At 38.2% G+C, this 26,850-nt stretch overlaps 1 protein-coding gene across 1 annotated transcript in view; it reads left to right on the top strand.

Moving 5' to 3' along the window:
• Positions 1-25,990, top strand: part of LOC139947869 (gamma-aminobutyric acid type B receptor subunit 1-like) — a 223,154-nt gene extending 197,164 nt beyond the window's left edge. Inside the window, exons 10-17 of the mRNA XM_071945696.1 lie at positions 2,167-2,317; positions 3,548-3,680; positions 9,681-9,824; positions 11,101-11,299; positions 14,536-14,663; positions 15,701-15,829; positions 17,372-17,509; positions 18,698-25,990. Coding sequence (XP_071801797.1) covers positions 2,167-2,317; positions 3,548-3,680; positions 9,681-9,824; positions 11,101-11,299; positions 14,536-14,663; positions 15,701-15,829; positions 17,372-17,509; positions 18,698-18,979 — 1,304 coding nt within the window. The 3' untranslated portion in view covers positions 18,980-25,990. The remainder of the gene's footprint in view (positions 1-2,166; positions 2,318-3,547; positions 3,681-9,680; positions 9,825-11,100; positions 11,300-14,535; positions 14,664-15,700; positions 15,830-17,371; positions 17,510-18,697) is intronic.
• The last annotated feature ends 860 nt before the right edge of the window (positions 25,991-26,850 follow it).

Here is a 26,850-nt window from a genome sequence, read left to right as displayed (position 1 = left end):
ATTGATTGATTCATTCTAAAATGTTAGTTTCAAATGTATTTATTTAGTTGTTATTTATTTGTCATTGTTATTATTAATTATTTTTCTTTATTTATATATTTTTTCGAGGGGGGGGGGGAGGTCTTCTGAAATTGTTTACATTGGGAGCAGAAACTCATATGGTTGTCCTGGTCGCTTATTGGATAGCAAGCGAGAAACATGAAGAGAGTTTTTGTAATGTGATCAATTCACTATCTCTTCTGATCTCGTCTTCACTTTCACATCACTAGGAAAATGATTCCAGCCTAACCCTTGAGGCTAAATGTTGTTTCTTGAGTCCCTGGGTTATTACCAAAGTATGATCCTATCTTTAAGCAAGCCTTGAACAAAGGACCCCTCCACTGCTTTCATCAGAATTCAACATTCTTTCGGTGTTGCTTTTAAAATTGATTTTTGTTTTTTTTAAAGATATTGATGGATTCTAAAATGTTAGTTTTAAGTTTGTTCTATTAAAAAAAATTGTTTGATTATTTTTTATTTATTTTTTTATTCTTCTCCTTCTTCCGATACCGTTTCCATTGCAAGCAGAAACTAATGTGTGTTTTCCTGGTCGCTTGTTGGGCAGCGAGAAACCTGACAGTTTTAATAATGTGATCAGTTTCTTCTGATCTCGTCTTCACTTTTACAACACTAGAAAAATTATTCCAGTCTCACCCTAGGGGCTAAATGTTATTTCTATAGTCCCTGGGAGAAATAGACGGGGTCGTATGCCGCAATGCCTCCAGCCAGACCGTCATGGACTGGAGAAATCAGATCCAGGAAACTAGCAACATCAACAGATAAAAGAAGAAAGGACCCCCCCCCCCCCGAAAAAAAGGGCTTATCAGCAGATATTCTGTTGTCCCATTGCTGTGGTAACGGGAGATCGAACTCAGCCGCGAGAGATATTTCCAGTTTGTGGAATTGATGTTTGTCTTGGGGTAATTCCGAAGATGTTATTTCAAGATAAAAGTGCACTTGTTAAAGGGAGGTAGCCTGGGCTTTTTGGTTGTTCAGGGTTTTGAGAAACTTGTTTTAAAAGCTGCTATTCATTGTGTTTAAAGGAACACGTTGCCTTGGATCGGACGAGTTGGTCTATAAAAAGGGTTTGTAACTGTTTTTTTATAAAATGCATATGGTTGGAAAGATGTTTTAAAAGTAGAATACAATGATCCACACAAATTTAATTTGACTCCCATAAATGGTCGACCGTGTTTGTTGACGAGGTCAAAGGAAAACCGTGCAATTTCGAGGCATGTTTGTGTGGATCATTGTATTCTACTTTTACAACATCTTTCTACACTTATGCATTTTATAACAAATGGTTACAAACACTTTTCAAAGACCAACTCGACTGATCCAAGGCAACGTGTTCCTTTAAGAGAAATATTAGTTATATAGTTGATGTGTGGTCATTGGGTTTGGGTGCTGCATAGTCCTTACTAGTTTTGATGACTTCGGGAATCCTTGTGGCCTATGAAAAATGTTTGTACTCAACTTCATTTGTGCTATTTGAAAACTCTTCATTATTATTATTATTTAATAACAGATTATTATATTATTATTATACTGTTCCAGCATTTCATCCACTTTACTTTTGAACAAACCAACATAAGCCTTTTTTGAGATATGGCGGACACATGCCACAACACTATAAGGTTTGGATAAATTTGTGTGTATACACCCAAACCAAACAGTACACTACAGTCACGACCGCCAAACCTAAAAAAGGCTTAAAGATGCTATGTCAGATTTTTTTGAGTGAATGGTATTTCAAAGAGTATCGCCCGCTCTAACAAAAACAATTTTAACTTTTACTTTTAATGGTCAGGAACCAAGAAAAAAATTTAAAACGTTTCTTATAAAACACAAAAGACTTGGTCATGTGATATATTGTCGGGATCCCGACAAAAACTAATTTTGAGCGCTTTATTTTACTGCTACTAATAATTGGCAGACTTTTTCGGGCAATGTCTCAAATGAAAGCTTGTAACTTTCTCGACCCCCATCAAGATACCTATTGAATTTTAAATCAAAATTTTGGGTTCAAAGCGGCCAAAAATCTGACATAGCTGGCATCTTAAAATGCTATTTTGTCTGGAAGAAATTTACTTAATATGCATTTTCTTGTTGTTGCATTGCCTGCAGGTGATGGCCCTCCTAAGGACGGTGTAGACACCCAGCCTCAGCTGAGAATCATCTCTAAGAATCTCTTCATCCCGGTCTGTGTCTTGGCCGGCTTTGCTATCATCTTCGCCTGGGTCTGCATCTTCTTCAACATATGCTACCGACACACAGGGTGAGATAATAATAATAATAAAACTAGGTTCTTATATTATAAGTTATCACACAAGGGCGAGTGGATTACGGAAAAATATAGCGCTTAATTCTGCGCCCCATATCTAACGTGGCCGAAATATAGTGCTTCTGCGTCCCATGTCCAACAAAGCCGAAGGTCGAGTTGGATATGGGACGCAGACGCGCTACGTTTTTCTGTATTTCCACGAGTGCGAGTGTAATAAGGACTTTTTTTTTTTTTTTAAGCAAACTTCAAGCAATGCATGTGTGATGATCAGCACAATTGGTCGATTGTCATTTTGAAACTGACGGATTATGGTCGCCTCCTGCTAATCTAACGCTATATCTCTTTATTTATGATGCAATCAGCCTGTGTTACTATTACATGTCACTCGTTCTCTCGTCGTGAAGTCGCCGAGCGCGCATCTATCCCAAGACAAATCACTCCTCTCTCGTGACGCAATTGCATTCTAGCATGTTATATTTGATTGGGTGTTCTACCCTTGCTTCAAATAGCACAAGTTAATATAGACCACTGGATATAGAAGGGCACAAATTGCAGCTAAGCGTTATTGGAAACACAAGTCATCGTGAAATTGACATTTAAATTGATATGACAACCAATACAAGAATGAAGAAGTACATGCTTTTTGTTTATAGTTACTGGCTTTTCAATTTGAAAGCACTTCTATTTCCATGCATAATTGAGTTAAGCTAAACATCAGAGGCACTGGTTCAGGAGATTCAAGAGGTGTGCAACAGATACAGTTAACATGGATAGAAATGTGAAAGGCAATCCCTTGAATTTTACCAGTGTCTATGTTTGCCTTAAAGACAGTGGACACTATTGGTAATTGTCAAAGACTAGCCTTCACAGTTGGTGTATCTCAACATATGTATGAAATAACAAACCTGTGAAAATTTGAGCTCAATCGGTCATCGAACTTGCGAGATAATAATGAAAGAAAAAACACCCTTGTCACATGAAGTTGTGTGCGTTTAGATGGTTGATTTCGAGACCTCAAGTTCTAAATGTGAGGTCTCGAAATTAAATTTGTGGAAAATTACTTCTTTCTCGAAAACTATGGCACTTCAGAGGGAGCCGTTTCTCACAATGTTTTATACCATCAACCTCTACCCATTACTCATCACCATGAAAGGCTTTATGCTAAGAATTATTTTGAGTAATGTCCACTGATTGTTGACACTCACTGTCTCCACCTATCTACAGATACATCAGTTGCTCCCAACCTCACATTAATAACCTGACAGCCCTGGGCTGTATCATTGGGCTAATGAGTGTCTTCCTTATGGGGCTGGACGGCCAATACGTCAGCGAGGAACAGTTCCCTATGGTCTGCAGTGTAAGTATATACACCTGTACATTGCAATGAAACTGGCACCAGACTAAAGCCCAGTTCATACTTCCTGCGAATGCATCAGTTGAAATATGCTCAACTCCTGCGAAACATTCGCTTCGAAAATAGCCATGTGATGTCAAAATCCGTATCGCATTTGCAGAAAGTATAAACCACGCTTGTTCCCTAGTCTGGTGCATCTCCCATGCGTGCTGATTGACCTGACTAAGATACAGGATACCAAATGAAGACGGCAAATACTTTAAGCACAAACCACAACATATTCACTGTATTGAACTTATTTAAATGTCTTTGAATACTACTTTATTACCTACTTAACTAAAAAAGATTTTATCGTTTCCTCCTGTTTTAAAAAAACAAATTTGAAAGGTGCTTAGCACTACAGTTTTGTAGATTCCCTCCACCCCCAAAATGTGAGCCCTCAAGAATCTGGAAAATACATAATTGCTGCTCTAGGCAGTTTTTCATTGTTTAAAGACAGTGGACACTATTGGTAATTGTCAAAGACTAGTCTTCACAGTTGGTGTATCTCAACATATGCATAAAATAACAAACCTGTGAAAATTTGAGCTCAATCGGTCATCGAACTTGCGAGATAGTAATGAAAGAAAAAACACCCTCCGTCGCACGAATTTGTGTGCGTTTAGATGGTTGATTTCGAGACCTCAAGTTCTAAATCTGAGGTCTCGAAATCAACTTCGTGAAAAATGACTTCTTTCTCGAAAACTACTCCACTTCAGAGGGAGCTGTTTCTTACAATGTTTTATACCATCAACCTCTCCCCATTACTCGTTACCAAGTAAGGTTTTGTGCTAATAATTATTTTGAGTAATTACCAATAGTGTACACTGCCTTTAGACCCCAGAGAGTTTACTTTGTGAACATACACCAGAAAAAAAGTTGGAAAAATTCCATATCATTCATCTAATGCCACCTTTATTCACCCAACTGAGGTCAAAATGTAGAAGGTTTAGTGCCTGTAAGGTAAGATCAAGAGAAAATCAACGAAGAAAAGAAGAAGCACAAATCCTCTCATTCTTGATTATAAAAAGGATTTTTATAATCTTCAGAAAAGCGGAGGAAAACCCTGAGGGAGCGGAATAGAAAAAAATATCCTCCCAAAAGGTGTCTTCATAATTCATCCACTTTCTTAAAGAGCAGGGCCCAATTTCATAAAGAGCATAAAAACTTGCTAAGCACAGAAAACTTGTGCTAAACAGAAACTGGTTTCAGCCAAAACTCTATAAGCTTTGCATTGTTGCAACTGGTGCCCCACTCATTTTGTGCTCAGCAAACAAATTTGCTAAGCAGTATTTTCTGCTTTATGAAATTGGGCCCAGAACCCAAGTTCATGGATCTGCTTACCGCTGAATCTGCGCTTGCGATCACCACTCTTTGTTTACAGGGCAAGTGCCGAATTTCAGCGCTATAGCTGCAAAGGCAAAGAATGCCTAGTAATGTGGACTATGTTTGTGCACAAGCAGAAATGCTTGGCTAACCTGCGAAATTCCCTGCCTCCTTAAGCAGTGATTCTTTGCTTATGGTAAGCAGAGCGGCCGTAAGCAGAGCCATGAAATTCGATCCTGCTTGAACAAAAACAGCAACAAGTGATCTTTATTGAAATTCATTTAAACTGATTTCTAACAATATGGAAATTGAGTTCACATGAGAGTAAACATATTCTAAACGGAAAAAAAAAAACAATCATTTATGAATATCCTTCTCGGCTGCTTTTCAGCCCCATTATGTACTTACCCATGTTACATCAATTGTTTAAAGGCAGTGGACACTATTGGTAATTACTCAAAATATTTATCATCATAAAACCTTTCTTGACTACGAGTAATGGGGAGAGATGGATGGTATAAAACATTGTGAGAAACAGCTCCCTCTGAAGTGACATTTTCACAGGTTTGTTATTTTATGAATATGTCGAGATACACCAACTGTGAAGATTAGTCTTTGACAATTACCAAAAGTGTCAACTGTCTTTAAAGCCATTGGACACTTTTGGTAAACAGTATTGTCCAAGGCCCACACTTGTATCACAACGTGTATATAAAATAACAAACCTGTGAAAATTTAGGCTCAATTGGTCATCGGAGTCAGGAGAAAATAACGGGAAAACCCACCCTTGTTTCCGCACGTTTTGCCGTGTCATGACATGTGTTTAAAATAAATCTGTAATTCTCAATATCGAGAATTGATATTGTCTTAATGTTTTCTCAAAAAGTAAAGCATTTCGTTGAATAATATTTCAAGAGAAGTCTTTCACCATTACCTTCTGTAAACCCTGTAAGTTATTTGTAAATCTGTGAACTTTTTTTTTTCTTTTTTCTGTTCTGAAAGTGTCCAATGGCTTTAAAGAACGACTCTGCGAAACGTCAGGCCATTAACTTTTTTTATTTTTTTTTTTTTGGGGGGGGCCTTTATGTCAGGTACTCTTTGCTCATGTTCTTGTTTTTAATCAAATCATTGAAGTATGAGTCGAGTTTAGGAGTGGAGGGGAATTTCATTGCTTTCTCTCACATTACAAGATTTAAGATAGAAGTATTTCTCGAGTATTACAATATTACAAAGTATTACAATATCAAAAACATCAAGTTTCACTAAGTAAGCTGTCAGTCCAGGTAAAAATCGTACATTTATCAAATTGTTTTGTCATTACCGATCATGTTCCGTACCCTTAAAAAATATTGAAAGGGTTTTATCTTATAATGTGCTTCGAAAAGAAATCCTTATCCGAAAACCAATCCATTTTACCTTTACTAAAATAACTTCTCCACGGTTTATTAATTCCCTGCGGATAGCCAAAGAGTAAGGTATCCCCTCAACTCTGTTCTTCAGACATTAGTTTTCTCGATAATAATGTTGTCGCCGTCGTCAGAAAGACGAAAGGGCAGGGTGGAAAGCCCGGTTCGAATTACTCAAACAAGCTGTGACATTAATTATCAGATTGGCAAAGGGACTTTGTTTGATCTGATTTAAGTCAGAAACGTGACTTATCCAAATATGTTTTGTTTCCTCGCTGTGGGATGTGCATGCACGGAGCCTGTTTAAGATGCACTGTTAAATTAAAAACAATTTTTCTGAGAAACTCGCTCTCCAGTGGGCAGTATGAGTTTTCCTTTCTTGTTTTTACAGTCAGAAGCCCTACAACCGTTAACAGCCGTGTAGCCATGGAGTTAACGGTTATATGGCTTCTGACTGGCACCCCTGAACAATGACAAAATAGGGACACTGCCAACATAGGCATCCGGAGGTAGTTGGTCTATTAGAAGTTCTTACATAACAACAGGGACAAAGGAAAGAACTATGTCTCTACAGGGATGCACAGAATGTGTGTTTCTATTTGTGCGAAATCTCGGGCAAACCAACCCCTCTTCCCCCTCCTCAACATAAGCGCTTCTGGTCCATCGTTCTGCCCATAAATTGTATAAGTTCAGACTATATTTATTAACAACAGATTAACCATCAACGATTTGTTATTTCAAACCTAGGATGATTTCGTTTGAATAAAGCCCCGGTGTCAACTCGGGCGAAATAATCAAAGCAACCCATGGTTAGATTTAATTGGAGGATGATGTACTCTGCGGATGAATTATTTATTCATTCTCCGGGATCCGGCTCAAATGGCGCGGAAATAATTTTTAAGAATGATAAAAATCTTATCCATCGAAGAAGAAGAGGAAGAAAACAAAAACGCAGAGGAAAAGATCTTTAATGAAATTACCTCATGGTCAATTGAACTATTTTGCGACCCCCCCCCCCCTTCCTCAGTCCCCGGTAAAGAGAAAAACAGGAGAGTTTTTTTTTTAAAGAAAGAGGTAGAGGGTTTAACATGTTTGTGTGCGCATATTGAGTTTGTCTCAGACTTACGTGTTCCGGAAGAAATTGGCGTCACTAACAACCAACCATTGATTAAGCTGGCATTTTCACCTGCATGTAGTTAAGCCGCTGGCATTTTTGTTTTTACTCCTCTTTATTTTTCATCTTTTTTTTATGCAGACCTCCAGGTTTCGTTTGTCCCCCTATCCTATGTCTTGAGTTTCCCCTACTGCCAATCAGCGCCCTTCACCTTGTAAGAAAGTACTGCCATCGGGTATACTTCCTTAAGGGGTGGAGGGGAGCTTATTTTAAAGGACATTGAACCGAACCTGTTTTTATAGTTCATTAATAGTTTATTACAAATTTTACGAATCCTATTCCAGCATCACCAGAAGTGCAAGAAAATAGAAGTAAATAATAATAACAATTGAGAAAGCACCATGGAATAACAACAAAGAGTTTCAAACTAACAAATTTAGAAGTTAAATTAGTCAGCTTAATATGCAAGAACTTATACAAACGGGGAGGGGAAAAGGGAAAACCCAATTAACAGAAGCTAATAGCTAGTATTTTGCCATGAAATCTAATTGTTAAAAGTCGGCTGAATTTATTCCAAGGCCAAATTTCAATAAGCACAAAAAGTAGCTAAGCACAACAAAATTATAGTTACCAGAATAAGGTTATGACCAGCCAAACTGGCATGTCACATGTACAGTTTATGACTGATATCCTGCATATTCCGCTAAGCAGACAATTGTCAATAATCTCTGCTTAAGCAGCTCTATGAAATAGGGCCCAGTCCTGTGGTCTTGCTAAGCAATCTATACCAATGACCATCATTGTTGAACAGCATTCCAGTGTGGCGGTTTCAACTTTCCGCCGTGTTCAGTTTTCCAAATGACCAAATACGGTAACATTACGTCACGCGATGCCTGCACACAGCAAGCGAAAGTAGTCAATTTTTAGTGCCGTATTGAGTCATCCGTGTTACTCTCCGGTAGCTGTCATGGCGGCGTCCACGAGTGCAACGACCGGCGAACAACGTGCTGAAATGTCCGGCTACGTCACCCGGAAAACTGAATACGGCGGAAGACTGAAACCGCCACACCGGACATCAATCCCTGAGCGGGGGAAATTCTTGCACTAGTCAGCTTTACAAATAATGCATCTTGGTGTAGACATTGAGCGTGACTTTCCATCTCTCTCGTGAACCAGGGCTCACCTGATGGAATACATTCACAAGTCAATTGGTACCTATCGGATTACGTCTCATCTAGCTCATCACAAGTATTGTGATGCAGTATTGCTGTGCCCTGCATGAATATAGAGGTCAGCAAACATGGATCTGTGTTACAAACACTCCCCCCCCCCCCCTCCCTTAAGGGATCTTTGTCCGTGTTTGAAGCCAGAATTCAGGTGTCCGATCTTTCCATTATATCATTTACAATATGCTTTGTGTGGGAATGAAAATGCTAAACCCGATTCACTTGACATAATCTTCATGCAAAATCTTGTTTCTGTACAAAAATTAGTCAGCTTTCTTTAGGTTCAAAGTTTTTGTTTTCAAAATAGTAAGCAGACTCTGAAACAGCAGTTTGAAAAATAGTGCAACTACAATCTTGATTTTCTCCAAAAAGGAGATTTTTCTACGAAGGGATTTGCGTACTAGACTCAAGATCTTAAAGGGACATTACAGAATTGGTTTTGCTAACAAAACAGATGCTGGCAGTGTAAGCACTTTATGTAAGCCACCGTAGACATAAACTGACAAACCTGTAGAAGTTTGAGATCGATCGGCCATCTGGGTCACGAGAAAATAGTGAAAAACCGATTACCCATTTTGCATGACATCGATGCAAAAAGAAAAATGAATAAAATGCTCACTTAGCGATAAACCCCAAACACAAAACTAGATTCTTTTTTTCTCATCAAATATGACATTTCAGACAGAATTATTTCAAGGGATGTTTTCTACTATCATCATTAGAACGTGTAAGTTTTATGTAAATCTGTGGTCTTCACGATTTTTGTTTCTTACCGACTCTGTATAATGCTCCTTTAAAATCAGTCGTCTTTCGGACCGGGAGCCAGTGGAGGGTCATGATGAGAGTCGGGGTCATGCTTTCATACTTCCTTATTTTTTGTTACTCGTTACAGTCGGTTTCTTGGCTTCTTACTATTGCGTTCTCTCTGGGCTACGGAGCCATGTTCAGCAAGATCTGGATGATGCACAGTCTGGTCACTCAGGAGAAATCGGAAAGTGAAGACGGACGAAGGAGGAGAAGGAAAATCAGTTTACAGGTGAGAGTTATGCCATTAACAGTATGAGGAGTCTGAGTCTTACACAGCATGGTTATGTGTTAGGCTGCTGTTAATGAGTCGAGTACCAACAAATAATTGCTTCACAGAAACTGGTTACCAGCCAAAATTGTATAAAGGTTATCTCTGTAACTAGTGGCCCACTATTATTGCTTGCGCAGTAAAGAAATTTGCTAAGCAGTGTTTTCTGCTTAACAGCTTTATTGAATTGATTTTACGAAGCAGTAAGATTTATCTTAACTATATAGCTTTGTAATTTTAGAAAGGTAACTCCTCATTCAACATGCATAGGTGTTTTTAACCCCTACTCATGGTCGCACACATTTTTCAGGTTTGTGCTTGACCGAGTCACAAATTCATTTTTCATAGAACTTATGTTCTTGATATCAAATAATAAACCATAAGGAAACTGATTGGGTAAATTTGAAAAGCAGCTGAGCGTAACCAGATAATGCTTACCAGAATAGCGTTACCAGCCAAACTACTATGTTGCATAAACAATTTATGACTGGTATCCAGCTCATTTCTGCTTAGCAGACAACTGTTAGGCAACATTTTTTGCTTATAAGCAGCTCTATAAAATTAAGCCCACAACTTAAGCGCTCTGATGATTTTCCTCTCTAAACAGAAGGTAGAAGTGTGGAAGATGAACTTGATGATAGGTGTCCTGCTCTGGTAGAGGACTTCAAAATTTTGCTTACCAAACTATGGTCACCAATTAAACTACCATGCCAAATACACAATTTGTGACTGGAATCCTACTCATTTCTGCTTAGCAGACAATCGTTAGGCAACATTTTCTGCTGAAGCAGGTCTATAAAATTAGGCCCCCAACTTAAGCGCTCTGATGTAATTGTTCCTTTCTATAAACAGAAAGTAGAAGTGTGGAAGATGAATTTGATGATAGGTGTCCTACTCCTAGTGGACATTGTTCTCTTGACTGTGTGGCAAGCCATTGATCCAACGTCGGGTAGAGGACTTGACTGGAATCCTGTTCATTTCTGCTTAGCAGACAATTGTTAAGCAATATTTTCTGCTTAAGCAGCTCTATGAATTTGGGTCCGTAACTTGTGAGCTCTCTGATGTTGGTGGTCCTACTCTGGTAGAGGTAAATTTTGCTTACCAGAACATGGTTACCAACTAAACTACCACACATACACAATTTGTGACTGGTATCCTGCTCATTTCTGCCTAGCAGACAAGTATTTGACATTATTGTCTACTTAAGCGGTTCTATATGTTGTTCCTCTCTAAACAGAAAGTAGAAGTGTGGAAGATGAACTTGATGATAGGCGTCCTACTCCTAGTGGACATTGTCTTACTGACGGTGTGGCAGACCATCGATCCACTGTACCGTCTGGTAGAGGACTTTGCTAAAGAAGAAGTTTACGAAGAAGACTTGGAGATCCAACCCCAGCTGGAGCACTGTGAGGCTACACATTTACCTATCTGGTTGGGTAAGTGGATTTTTTTCTGACCTGGGTTAATCTTAGACATTGCTTTAAAGGCAGTGGACACTATTGGTAATTACTCAAAATAATTATTAGCATAAAAACCTACTTGGTGACGAGTAATGGGGAGAGGTTGTTGATATAAAACATTGTGAGAAACGGCTCCCTCTGAAGTGCCATAGTTTTGGAAAAAAAACAGTTCCACGTATTTGATTTCAAGACCTCATATTTATAACTTGAGGTCTCGAAATCAACCATCTAAATGCACACAAATTCGTGTGACATGGGTGTTTTTTTCTGTCATTATTATCTCGCAAGTTCGTTGACCGATTGAGCTCAGATTTTCACAGGTTTGTTATTTTATGCATATGTTGAGATACACCAACTGTGAAGGCTAGTCTTTGAAAATTACCAATAGTGTCCACAGCCTTTAAAATTGTAAGTAACTTTTAACCACTTCACTCTCTTCAAAAATGTTGGTATCTACATCCGATAGTAAATTTCAGAAATTTTTAGAGCTTCTTGAGTAGTCACATTCCTTCAAAAACCTCATCGACAAAATGAAATCTTGACTTGACTCATTTTAGCTTTAATCAAGTCACAAATCAAGTCCCTTTTTAAATTTAATAATACAAATAAAAAGCACATCTACTATCTGTTTTTGTGGTCTGCCTGCTATATTTAAAAAAAGATGATTAAGCACAAAATCTTACTGAACAAACTTCTACATCAAACGGTCGGGAACCAATCAAACACAATACACATAACATGGTTTTTTTTTGGTCTTGTAACCTTATGCTAAGCGAGTTTAGTGCACAACAAATTCTTCGGCATCGGCAGCTCTATGAAACAGGACCCTGGATAAAAGCATCAATGCCGTTTTCAAACGTTCTTGTATTCATCGAAAGGGTGATGAGTGTTCCATCGCAGCGCATCACAGTCCAAACATTATACCACATGCATACTGATCGGACGATGTCTTTTTAAATTACCATAATGAAAACATTCCTAGCGTGCCTCGGACACATTAAGAAAACAACGACACATGGTAATTAGTCAGTTATCTGGGTTGACACAGATTAAAAATAACACTCTATCCAAAAACATTACACCAACATTTTTTTTCTTTAAAGACACTGGACACTATTGTTAATTGTCAAAGAAAAGTCTTCTCACTTGTTTCTCTACATATGCATAAAATAACAAACCTGTGAAAATTTGAACTCAGTTTGTTGTTAAAGTTGCAAGATAATAATCAAAGAAAAAGATTACCCTTGTAAGTTGTGTGCTTTCAGATGCTTGATTTCGGGACCTCAAATTCTAATTCGAAATCAAGTTCGTGGAAAGTTACTTCTTTCTCAAAAACTTCATTACTTCAGAGGAAGCCGTTTCTCACAATGTTTTATACTATCAACAGCTCTTCACTGCTCGTTACCAAGTAAGGTTTTAAGCTAATAATTATTTTGAGTAATTACCAATAGTGTCCACTGCCTTTACAGGTATTATACAGTACTAGTAGAGCTGAATAAAATAGTTGTGATCAACCACATTTGTGAAACAACAAACCTGAAGAAGAAAAAAAGCGTAATCTTTTGTGTCAGTCAAGAGAAAATAGTGATAGATCCATGCCAGTTTTTTAGCAAGTAAACTCCTTGTCCTTTATTCTTGTTAACAACCGAAATTAGCTGTTGCAGGTTTTGGGTTTTTTCAGATTCATTTTCTCGAACATATTTCGAATCAGAGGGAAATATTTCACAGAGAAAAAAGGTTCTAGTATGAACTTCATAATCAGTAAGCTATCAGACCTGACATTTTTTTATTCTTACCAATTCCGTATAGTATCAGAAATGATTTGTGTATAGTGCCAAAATCAACAACAAAATCAACATCAAAGGCTCTCAAGAGAGTTACATGAAATTAATTACAATACACTTGTTAAAAAAGATAACATTTGAGCAGTTTCTTAAAAATAAGAAAAGTCTGAGCATCCTTGATTTGATCTGGAAGAGTGTTACATTCTTTTGGACCAGTAGAGTACCTTTAACCAGAACTGCTCAGAAATCTGTTTGCCTTATTTTGTGTTGTCATCACAAGATCTGCCGTAGATTGGCCCTGATCATGTGACTGCCCGCCTCCCCCTCCGAGGTCTTACGGGGAAAACAGCACTTTGAAAGTCAACACTCTCTCATTCTGGGAGAGTCAGAATTAAATAGGCCATGGGGTAGCACTCCATATTTGACCTATTTATGTACGACGCACATAAGTTGACACTGATATTTTTGGAGGGCACTTGTCCGCTGCCAATTGTTTGGGCAGTGTTTAAGGTTGCAGGATCCCGACCGTCAAGATTGACTTGAATTACCCGACGGTTGAACATTCTTCTGTAAACAAGCACGAGTGGCGGGCATTACGCTATCAGACGGGCATTTTTTTAGTGGAAGGGGTGATTTACATGCAGCATTTATTTACTTATATTCTGGAGGGTTTTGGCCGCTGTTTTTTTTTTTTAAAGGTCGTTTTGTTGAGGGTGCAGAGTCAGACCTATGTTTTTCAGGCTGGCGACCTTTTTTTGTGACGATCGTTTTTGGGAGTGATATTTTATAACGCAGAAAAGTATTCATTATGCAGCAGCAGCCTCCATGGGATTGTGCAATTGAACAGGACCAAAGAAACACTTTGTGAAACCGCAAAGTGTTACTTGCTTATACAGAGCAATTTAAAAGTAAAATGTGTTATCCTAATCCTGTATAAAAAGCTTCAAACAGTAAAGCCTGGTTCAAACAACCTGCGAATGTGAATGCGATATGAATTCCGATGCCCTAGGGCTGTTTTCGCAGGGAATGTCTCGAAGGAGTTGAGCACATTTCAACTCTTTCGAACTATTTATTGCAAATTTGTGACGTCAAAATTCGTATTGCCTCCGCAGGAAGTATGATCCGGACTTAATGGTCTGACATCATAATAATAATAATAATGATAATAAAACCATTCTTATATAGCGCATATCACCGTGAGGTCCCTATGCGCTGTAAAAGGAAATCAACAATTATTGTACAAAGTAAACAGATATGTTTTTAACTGGGTTTTGAATTGTTCTGATGTCTCAGCCTGTTTAACATTACCTCTGGAAGACTGTTCCATAACTGAACTGCTGCATATTGGAAAGAGCGGGAACCGTACACCTTGGCCCAGTTTGCGCCGGAAGTGTTCTTTATTTTCCAATGTTTTTGAACTCTCTGCAGGTATCCTGTATGCCATCAATGGTCTACTGCTTATATTTGGGTTGTTCTTAGCATACGAGACGAGGAACATGACCGTCAGGGATCTGAACGACTCTAGATACGTCGGCATGGCAATTTATAATGTAGCAGTAAGTGTCACCATTCCTAAAGCAAGTGTAATAGACCCTTACCATGAAATATGTAAATTGCACATAGCGCGTGCATGGAAAAGTCCATTCCCTCAGAGCAGTGTCAGATCTAGACATTGTCATTGATTTGGCGGGGCAAGCTACATGATTTCACGAAAAATTTCACGATTTCACGAAACTTTACGCAACTGTGTAAGTCCGTTGTGCAAGTGGACTTGCACAGTTGCGTAAAGTTTCGTGAAATCGGCTGCTGGTCAAAATGCTTGGGCTACCCATTCACAACGTTACAATAAACATTCCCTGTCCACTTCCCCCTTGGACAATAAACATTCTCTCCCCTGTCCCTCATCCCCCTGCTCAATGTTGATGGAAGCGCTGAAGACCATGCAAGGAGAGCCAACATTGAAAGGGGGTACTGGGGCCCCACGAGATATGGCCGGGATTGTAGGGCAAATGCATTTTTAAAAAAATATTATTAATATTATTTTTTTTTTTTTATGGGGCTTTTGATTCATCAAACCATTTATTTGTGCATTTTGATCACATTGTTGGGAGGGGATAGGTTCTAGGCCACACCCACCCCGCCCATTTAAATTTGTTCATTAACTGCCACTTATCATTGGCGGATATTTTTCATGCAACACCTTAAGTAAAAGCTTTCAACTTTCTCAAATCTAAAAAGCAGCAAAAACAACATTTTTGTCTAAATTACAGGTCAAATCTGACCTAGCATCCTTTCAACCCATTTAAAATGGTCTTGCCTTTTCTACCTCAAGTAAAAGTTGGTCCAGCATACATGAAAACAAAATTGTGCAACAAAAAAGTTAATGGCCTGACGTTTCGACCCAAGCAGAGTCTTTCTCACAGGCTAAAATCTGCATCATGCCATTAACTATTTTTTGCATTGATACCATAGGTCCTTATGGTTGGTTAGCAGTTTGCAACAGCTGATTCTATTTTCTCATTAAAATAAAATTATCTCCACATTTTTAAAACAAAACTGATGTATTTGTTTTTCTCTTGAATTCTTCCTCCAGGTGTTGTGTATAATTACAGCTCCGGTAACAATCATTATTCGTAGTCAACAGGATGCGGTCTTTGGGTTTGCTGCCCTCACAGTCGTCTTCTGCTCATCTATTACACTGATTTTAATTTTTGTCCCAAAGGTAAGACCAAAAACAAAACTCTGCGAGAATAGGGTAGAGAGAAAAAAACAAGCCCTTAACCAAACACAAACCTCCCTTAATATTTTGAATATTATTTGTGTTTTTCCTGTTCACCAATGTGTGTGGATACAGTGTCTACTTGCTGAGAAAACAGCAAAAATCTGTCAGGGTATTTTCACAAGAATGCCAAATCCATCCACATTTAATAGCGAAGTGATAGCGGGTAGCATTCGCATCTCTGTTCGCATCATTCGCGAACAAACACCGACTCTCAGACATCTAAGAAACTGTTCTTGCATGAATCGTTTCTCAGATTCAAATGTTGTTTTGGGAGTGAACAATTATCCAGACCCTATTCAAGGATATCCTACCTCAAGATAGTCTGCTTCTCAACAAGTAAGTTTTTATACTTATCCAAGGGAAGGAATTGCATGGTAAACACTCTTAAAGGCAGTGGACACTTATGGTAATTACTCAAATAATTTATTAGCATAAAACCTTACTTGCTAACTAGTAATGGGAAGAGGTTGATAGTATAAAACATTGTGAGAAACAGCTCCCTCTGAAGTGGATTGGTTTTCGAGAAAGAAGTAATTTTCCACAAATTTGAATTAGAGACCTCAGATTTAGAATTTGAGGTCTCGAAATCAAGCATCTGAACGCACAAAACTTCATGTGACAAGGTGTTTTTTCTTTCATTATTATATCGCAACTTCGACGACCAATTGAGCTCAAATTTTCACAGGTTTGTTATTTTATGCATATGTTGAGATACACCAAGTGAGAAGACTGGTCTTTGACAATTACCAATAGTGTCCAGTGTCTTTAAAGGGAAGGTATAAGTTTGTTACTCACTGGCTCTTAACATTTATGGAAATACAAATATCTGGTAAGAAGCCTTTAGCAGCTTTTGATAGGATAAAGCATTCCGATACACCTTTACTGTAATTTGGATATTTAAAGCCATTGGACCCTTTCGGTACAGAAAGAAAGAAAAAAAGTTCACAGATTTACAAATAACTTACAGGGTTTACAGAAGGTAGTGATGAAATACTTCTCTTGAAATACTATTCCATGAAATGCTTTACTTTTTGAGAAAACAGTACAACAATATCAATTCTCGTTAACGAGAATTACGGATTTATTTTAAACACATGTCATGACACGGCGAAACGCGCGGATACAAGGGTGGGTTTTTACGTTATTTTCTCTCGACTCCGATGACCGATTAAGCCCAAATTTTCACAGGTTTGTTATTTGATATAGAAGTTGTGATACATGAAGTGTGGGCCTTGGACAATACTGTTTACCGAAAGGGTCCAATGGCTTTAAAAAGATATAAGTTTTTATGGCCCAAAATGCAAATCTGAGAACCATTACTTTCAGTAACGCTTCTGAAACTGAAATAATCTGAAGCCTAAAATGGGGACCAAAAATTGGCTTGGCGCCCACACCAGAAAACTGGCTACACGTCTTAAGTCCCAAACCTTAAGTTTGAAAAGTTCTTACTTCATCACTTTTGTTTTCTTACACTTTCAACAGATGCTTTACATCCATAAGAATCCGGATGGGGTGTACACCAAAAACATGCCGGGTCTGGCGGCTCCAAGTAGAGAAGATGAGGAGAAACATCAGAGACTGTCAGCAGATAACGTAGAAATCAAAAGACAAATTGCAGAAGTAAGTTATTATGGCCATTTAGAAATCAAAAGACAAGTTGCAGAAGTTACTATGGCCATTTAGAAATCAAAAGACAAATTGCAAAAGTAAGTTATTATGGCCATTTAGAAATCAAAAGACAATTTGCAGAAGTTACTATGGCCATTTAGAAATCAAAAGACAAATTGCAGAAGTAAGTTATTATGGCCATTTAGAAATCAAAAGACAATTTGCAGAAGTAAGTAAATATTATAGCCATTTAGAAATCAAAAGACAAATTGCAGAAGTAAGTTATTATGGCCGTTTATAAATCAAAAGACAAATTGCAGAAGTAAGTTACTATGGCCATTTAGAAATCAAAAGACAAGTTGCAGAAGTAAGTTATTATGGCCATTTAGAAATCAAAAGACAAATTGCAGAAGTTGTTATGGCCTTTTAGAAATCAAAAGACAATTTGCAGAAGTAAGTTATTATGGCCATTTAGAAATAAAAAGACAATTTCCAGAAGTAAGTAACTATTATGGCCATTTAGAAATCAAAAGACAATTTCCAGAAGTTATTATGGCCATTTAGAAATCAAAAGACAATTTCCAGAAATAAGTAACTATTATGGCCATTCAGAAGGAACCTGGCGAAGGAACCCAGGTAACAATTTCATCCAGCAATTTAGCATCCAGCAGCATAACATAAAGTGTACATTATTGTGACTGGTGCCCCACTCAAGTTTTGCCTTGCAAAAGAAAATTTATCAAGCAGTACTTTCTGTGCTTAACAGCTTTTTGGAATTGGACCCAGAACTGAGAAGTCTCCCAAAATGTTGTGTCAAAATGCAAGTATTTTGACGCGATTCCATTTCAAATGAATCATTGGTTCACAAGGTCATTCTAAACTGCATAAAAATATCACAAGTTCAAAGAAGATTGAGGGGAAACCGATTGCTATATCAGACTTGATGCCCTATTTGCACCTTACGACAGGATGGGTCATAGTGATACAGGTGCGTAGAGTGGATCAACCACAGGCCTGATAACGATGTGTCAGATTCTTGCAGTTTGGTGACATTGGTTTGAATGCAGGAAGAAAAATAAGATGGCCGCCCATTGATAAAACTTTACAGACCCCATGGATAGTACCTTGGCTTAGATAACAAAAAATTGCCTTGGATGAGCTCACAGTTTTTGTATTTGTTTTTGTTTTGCCTGCGTGTAGAGAGAGAGGCGGATAAGACAGCTTGGAGATCTCATCACACAGCGTACAAGAAACATTCCCTCACCAACTTCCACCCCGAAACTCCAAAAACGCAGCCCCTCGACGGGACGCCGATCACGGACTTCCTTTGGGCCGGACAAGCTCACCCCGCCGACAATGTCCTGCGAGGACAGTGCATTTGTCTCGGTTGGCGTAGGCAGCTCAGCCCTCTCCGCCTCGCTGCCGAGGGGTCACCGAAACTCCGCAGCGTCGGAGGAGGAGTTCTCAGAAACGTATATTTGACGCCAGGGGCGGAAGCAACTACAGTGGATCCCCTTGGAGACTATTGTGGTTGAGGAAGGAGACGACAAGATGGACTGACGTCAAGAGTGGAGTTTCTACGCCGGACGTTTTTTTGTACACACACTTGTTCATACTTCTGAATGCTTTGAAGTGCTTTCCATGCAGGGCGTGTCGTGACACACACACCCTCTCTTAAAACTTGTTCTATGAGTAAAAGCAACAATCAGTGGATATGAAAAACACTCTCTTTATTGTGAGGTTCACTGAAGGATGTTGAAAAGCAACAAATTATACGACCCACCTGGAGAAAGAAGAGCCATGTCCTTGGAGGTGTTTGACTGACACGATGCAAGCTGGTTTGTTTTAGGATTCAAGCATGCTGTTCTAAGATCAGGGGAGAAAGTGTAAGTTACTACATCAACAAAGGACATTTGACAGGATCATGTGTATGCAGGGGAATACTGTCATGTAGGAGATCATGCCATCAAACAAGTTTGCAGTTAAACGAAGGAGGACCAAGGAATATTTAGACACGGATACCAGCGCAAGTTTGGGTTGTGTTGTTACAGCTTCTTTGCATTTTATATGCCATAATGTCATTAAGCTCCCAAGCGTGAAATTCTGCTTATAGAATTCTGCTCACCAAGATTTTTTCTAGCTGTGATTGTTTGTGTTTACAGGCTTTATGAAATTTGAGACCAGATGAATGGTTTATGAATCAGAGAGCTTATGGTGGCAGCAGACAGTCACAATGGAGTGTGGTCGAGCATCCATTCCTTGAAGTTGTCTTGGGTCTTCTTGACAAAAACAAACAAAACCGTAGTAGACCCCTGTCTGATGACCTCACAGTTTGTTTACCGAATCCCCATGGAAAATTAAACCAGGTTCACACTGGGATCTAACGGGAGTTCGCTGGGCTCGAGAAATCCCGGCCGGATCCCGAATTAGGTCATCCAAAAGAACTGTGTTTCCGGCAGGATTCCTGTCGGGATAACTCACAACCGGGATTCTGGTGGGATTTTATGTTGTGGCAAACAATGATAAACAAACTGCGACATCATCAGTTCTAAGATTGACTTATTAAAGAACTTCTTAAGACAAAAACAATTGTTATGTAAGTTGTGTGTGTGCAGTGGCATAGCTAGGTGGGCCAAAGCCCTGGGCTCCACCTTGGGGAGGGGGAGCGCCAAGTCGATCATGGTTGGGTTGTGGTTATTACCAGTGTCTCAAATGGATGCTAGTTCTCAAAGACAACAGGTGTGGAGTTACACAGAGGTCATGACCTCTGTTGCCCCTGGTCGAGGCTTGGGGGCCCCCTCAAAAGTTTCCCATAGTCTTTTAAGATTTTCCAATAGAAGTGCCCTTTGCAAAATGAAAATGGCCTTGCCCTCTCAAAGATGAAATTCCAGACCTGGGATAAGGTGAGTGAAGGTGGCAGCATCCTCTACCCTTACTTCCGGGTGCTCCTGACCGCTAGCTATGCCATCTGGGCCTAATTTCATGGCTCTGCTTACCGTAAGCTCAAGTTTTGGTTTCAGCGTTTGCGTACTCCGCAGGTTCTACGCTTACAAGGCTAGCGCAGAAATTTGGCGCTTGCACGTAGGCGGGGAATCGTGATCGTAAGCGCAGATTTTGGCAGTTAAGCAGAGTCATGAAATTGGGCCCAGGTTTGTGTTTATATAATACATATATACTCCAGATACAGCTGCACACTATGGTCTACATAGCTCAATTTTATAAATCTGCTAACCAAACAGACCTGAAGCAAGGACAAATCTTGCTTAATAGCAGTAACGCGGGATACAAGCACATTGCAGGTAAGCAGTTCCAATCAAGTTTTGATTAGTGGTTATAGTTTCTGCTTAGCAGGTTTATAAAAATGTAAAAAAGAGAGAGAGAATCCAGACTATCATTGTAGAGATATTTTAAAGCAATCATGTTACTTCTATTACATTATATAAATATGTGTATATTTGTTCGCCCCCCTAATGTTTTCCATATTTTATACTCGAGATATGTAAATTTATGAAATCAGTATAAGGTTTATGCATCATATAATTGTATCATTGTTGTACCAAAAAAATGAGTTGATTTTTTAGTTGATGTCCTTTGTTTCTTATAAAAAGTTATATGTCCTTTTGAAGAGACCTGTAAAAAAGATTTTTTTTCTTTTTAATGAAATAGTTGCGGACAATCCTTTTGGGATAATCTTTTTAGGATTAAAGGCAGTGGACACTATTAGTAACTACTCAAAATAATTGTTAGCATAAAAACTTACATGGTAACACGCAATGGAGAGCTGTTGATAGTATAAAACGGCTCCCTCTGAAGTAACGTATTTTTCAAGAGAGAAGTAATTTTTTGTACGAGTTTGATTTTGAGACCTCAGAATTAGATTTTGAGGTCCCAAAATCAAGCATCTGAAAGCACACAACTTTGTGTGACAAGGGTGTTTTTTCTTTCATTATTATCTTGCAACTTCGATGACCAATTGAGTTCAAACTTTCACAGGTTTGTTATTTTGTGCATATCCTGAGATACACCAAGTGAGAAGACTGGTCTTTGACAATTACCAATGGTGTCCAGTGGCTTTAAGTTAATTGACATCAATACCAGCATGGTTGGTAAGGCCTGCAAATAAACACATCCGATGTCGGTTCTAGCGATGCAGGGAAGGCCCAAACACCCCTTCCAACTGATCATGGTGAACCTGTATATATATAAAGGGAAAGTATACATTTGGTTTTTTTAACCATTCGATAAGTTTAATCCTATATAAAATGTAGATATATAGAATAAAACTAGCCTGTGAAAATTCTTTTTCAAAGTTTTGTTTAGATATCCCAGAAAATCTGGAGTGGTTATGTCCGCGTAGGAAGAATAATTCGTAATTTGATTATCTGAGCAACGTAACATTTCTCAGATTTCACACTTTTGGGGATAACATTTTATATATTTTATATCCATAACCACAATTACTTCGAAGTGAAATGATTCTCCAAATGCTTTACACTAGCGAAAGCTAATGTACTTCAGAACCAAGTAAGTTTTTATTGGTATTAATTTTAAGTGATTACCAAATGTATACCTTCCCTTTAATTATCTAAAAACAACCTGTAAAAGTCTTACATCAAAAGTCAATTTCTGATTAAAGGCGAAGTGGTGTAGTCAAGAACTTTTCAGTCAAATTGATCTGCCGTCGATTTCACAAAACTCTTCCTAACTTAAGACTAATCTTAGGACTTAGGACGAGTCCCAACCCTGCACTGTAGCATGCAGACCTTAAGATTAATCCTAAGTTAGGACGAGTTACTCGTTCTAACTCGAGGAGATAAGACGAGTCCTAACTCTTTGTGAAATCTAACCCAGGTATTGCCAGGTACCAGAGTGGCCGAGGGTAGCCATGTAGTACTCGAGTATGAGTACTTGGGCCATCTACTCTAGTACGAGACAAGTGTCCAAGTACCGATATCGAAGTACTTCGTCCAGCAACGGAGTACCAAGTTCTTGGGTCTCAAAGTATAAGTACTTTTTGAAGAAAAATACTGCAAAAATGAGGTATGCAAGTTTTTTTAAAGTTTGTTTTTACTAATTTCAAGATGACGATTTGTGCTTGTTACGCTGACCATCTTTTAAAAATGAATGCATAGAAAAAAACTTTTATTATTACTTTTTCCAGAGCTTAGGTCATATCTCCCTGGAACTGATGCAAATGTTTAGAAAAAATTAAATTGTTTACCATGAGTACATAAAATCGGATTACATTTTCAGTCGAGTATAAAGGTTGACTTGAGTTCAAGCACCACCCAGTACTTTATGAAATTGAGCTCTGACATAGGACAAAATCTTCCGCCAGCAAAATTTTGGCTGAGGGCAAGTGTGAAATCATCCTGTGAAGAGATCTCAAGTACATTATTTTGGTTTTACACTTGCACCAATGTGTGTAATCACTGTTTACCCAGCCGTCGATTTCACCAAACTCTTCTTAACTTAGGATTACTCATAAAGACTTGTGGCGAGTCCCAGCCCTGCAATGTAGCATGTAAACACTAAGATTAATTCTAAGTTAGGACGAGTTACTCAGCTGTGTTCAATGCGTCCTACGCCTTTGGATACAAAACTTAACTCGTCCTAAGTCCTAAGATTAATCCTAAGTTAGGAAGAGTTTGGTGAAATCGACGGCAGTGCTTTTAAGAGTTCTGTGAAGAGGAAAAAAATCAGTGTCACTGTCAAGTGACAAACAAAATGTTCCCTTTGAAAGTTTTGGCGCAGTGTTTTTAACACATGATGTAGCAGCCATGTTTTTAGAGAATGGAGATGCACTGTCCCAGACTGAGGCTGGAACATAGAGTTATTATATAAGAACTAGAGGGCGCACTGGCCTATATACGCGGCCCGGCATGCGCGCATGGGGCCATTTTCTAAGTTGACAAAACAGCATTGCGTAGCGTTCAATAAACACGAACTCCAACGTGTACTTCATATTCAAAGTGCGTACAAAACGGTGCGCGTGTCTCCTTGCGGTCTCGTCGCGTTTGTGCTGTCAGCATCACCAGTGCGCCCTCTAGTTCTTATATATAACTCTATGGGCTGCAAAGAACATTAGTCTGGTAACCTTTCAGCAACAAGACTTAATATCGGTGCTGTTGAAAAGAAAACCAGATGAAGTTTACAGCTGCTACCTGTTGAGCTTCTCAGCTAAAAGACCCTACTCTGATCTGGAAAAGGATTTGCACGCTGTGAACCCCAGGACACATATTTTATGAAATATTCAAGGTTTTGTGTCAACAATTTTAGTCCATACTGTCTACAGAAAATTATAAATTTTATATGTGATTTTTAAGTGTGTAAATTAGGCTCTATTTGTTTGAAAGTTAAAATAAAAACAACAAAAATGTCTTTCATTATTAAATTATTTATGAAATAGTCTAGTATGCCTCGATTATTAATACTTAAAAAGAAAACTTTCATCAAAAATTGCTTACAGATGATTATTTAAACTTAATTGAATCTTGCCGTTGGGGGCTTTCTTGAAATCTTCCAGTCGACAGGTTTTGTTGTGTTTGTGTTTGAGTAGTAGACAAACTTAATCAAACAGAATCTTGCCTTAGAAATTTAAATTACTTGAAGGGGACCTGAATTATGAACAGTATTAGTTTCTCAGGTTAATTTAATTTTCTTACCCTGTTAAATAACGTTTTCGTCTAAGATTTATCTACAATGAAGAGGGGTCGTACAACATCAGTAACAAATGTTTCAAAAGTATTTGTACTCAATTTCCTACAATGTTATATATTCAGAGTTGCCATTAAGTTGTAAAGTAATTTTTAGCTTAACCCAAGACATTTTTTACGACAACTTCTAAGTTCTTTGTGCAAATCTCAAGTATTAAAGGAACATTACAGAATTGGTTTTGCTGACAAATCAGTTGCGGCAGTGTGAGCACTTTATGTAATTCACCATATACATAAACTGACAAATCTGTAGAAGTTTGAGATCGATCGGCCATCTGGGTCCCGAGAAAATAGTGGAAAACCGATTCACATTTGTACATGACGTCAAAGCAAAAAGAAAAACCTAATAAAACGCTCCCTGAGCGATAAATTCCAAACATTATTTATTTCTCAACAAATAATTATGACATTTCAGAGAATATTAATTCATGGGATGTTTTCTCTTATCATCATCATTAGACCCTGTAAGTTTTATGTTAATCTGTGATCTACACGATTTTTGTTTCTTACCAATTCTGTAATGTTCCTTTAAGTGAGTCCCAAGTGCATGGTGAGAGGGCTAGCTCAAATTCATGTCCCAAATATGAATGAGATTCTTAAGTAAAGACCCAAGTTTATGAGTAAAAGTCCTTGAGTAAAGTCCTAGGGCTAGACTCAAGTAAAGTATAATTACTTATTAATTTTCCCAAGAAAAGTCTCAAATCTTAAAATAAAGTCTGAAGTCATCAAGGCCTAGGCTCAAATAAAAAATTAATGCCCATTACAGTCGCAAGATAAGTCTCAACATTTTTAAAGTAAACTCTTATGTCTTTGAGGGCTTGTCTCAAGTTCAGGTATGAATACTTATTACTGGTCTCGAGAAACCTTTCAAATCTTGAAGTAAAACCTCAAGTCTTAGGGCTGGTCTCAAGTCAAGTATGAATACAATATTACTAGTCTCAACAAAAGTATCAAGTCTTGGAGTAAAGTCTCAAGTCTCTAAAGGGTTAGTCTCGAGTCAAGTATCAATTATACTTATTACTAATCTCAAGAAAAGTCTCTTAAGTCTTGGAGTAAAGTCTCAAGTACAGTTTAAAGCTCTTTGGTAAAGTATCAAATCAAGTAAAATCTATAAGTATTTGAGGAGTCTGGAGGATTCAGGTTAAATCCTTGATCAAATTTCTCAAGCCTCTTTTTATTGCCAATAGGTTATTGTTTCCTGAAAACAAACGATCTTTAAGGTAGTTGTTTTATTTGTATCATCAAACATCAAACAAAATCAATCGTTTTTGTAAATTTAACAAAATGTTGACTAAAAATGCTTTTATGCAGTAATTGATGTCAATTCGCGAAAGAAGTAATTTTCCACGAATTTGATTTCGAGACCTCAAGTTTAGAATTTGAGAGGTCTCGAAATCAAGCATCTGAAAGCACACAACTTCGTGTGACAAGGTTTTTTTTCTTTTTTCATAGTTATCTCGCAACTTCAATGATGACCAATTGAGCTAAAATTTTCACAGGTTTGTTATTTAATGCATATACTGAGATACACCAAGTAAGAAGACTGGATTTTGACAATTACCAATAGTGTCCATTGTCTTTTAAAGAAAAATTAACATTAATTCAGATAATAGTAATTTCTGTCTTTATATATCCTCTATCTGTCTCTGGTAAGAATAATAAACAAACATGGGTAAGAAAACATCTCTGGAGTCCCCATCCCAGCCTGTTTTCAAAAGTATATTTTGTTTCATCGCAGGAGACTTCAACATTTAACCCATTATTATACAGAAATAAAGATAACAGTATGTTATTTAAACAAACATTGTGTTTTACTGTGTCTTCATTTGTTTGTGAGAGAATGTATCTATAGTCAAGATAATATCAACACACAGAGCTCTGGCGCTACCCCCAATAGTACAGCATGCTAACGAAAAGTAAAACATTGTCTTAAGCCACTATATGGCTTATCAGGCCGGTGTCGGATGCAATTGTGTCCGCCATGCAATACTATCCGCTCCGCGGGCTATGTAAAAACCGTCCGGCGGGCGGACATGTACATGACTGTACATGTATGCGCTCACGTAAGCAAGCGTGCATCGATGAACCTACGTATATGCATCATATTTTATGATTGCAGCGAATACCCAACGGCCGAACATTTCCCATGTCATAATTGACATGCACTTAGCTCGTATAAAAAATGGCGAACGTGTTCCGTCGACCAAGGGTGTTTAATTTACTGCAAGGATGGTTTTGCACGGGGGCAGACACAACTACATATGCAAATGTGTCCAGGGGGACACAATTGCATTATGCAGCAGCATCCGGGCAGACACGATTGCATATGCAAAACCATCCAGCGGACATTATTGCACTTGCATATGTAATAATGTCCTCCGGATAGTATTGCATAGAGGACATAATTGCATGCAACACCGGTGTGTGTATAACCCGGTTTCATTGGCACAGAGACCGAGAATAACATTCCCCCTAGACAGGATGCCAGTCCCGATGCAAATTAACCATTTTGCACACCTTCTTTTTATCCTGGATTTTATCTGGTTGTGGTCCAAATAGGGGGACAGAATTTTTGTTTATAGAAAACCGAAAGACCAAAAAAGCGATCCTGGTGGTGGTGCAGATCAAGGAAATATT

This window comes from Asterias amurensis, chromosome 15, assembly GCF_032118995.1.
Source record: "Asterias amurensis chromosome 15, ASM3211899v1".
Lineage (NCBI taxonomy): Eukaryota > Metazoa > Echinodermata > Asteroidea > Forcipulatida > Asteriidae > Asterias > Asterias amurensis.
This window is presented reverse-complemented; position numbering and strand designations above follow the sequence as displayed.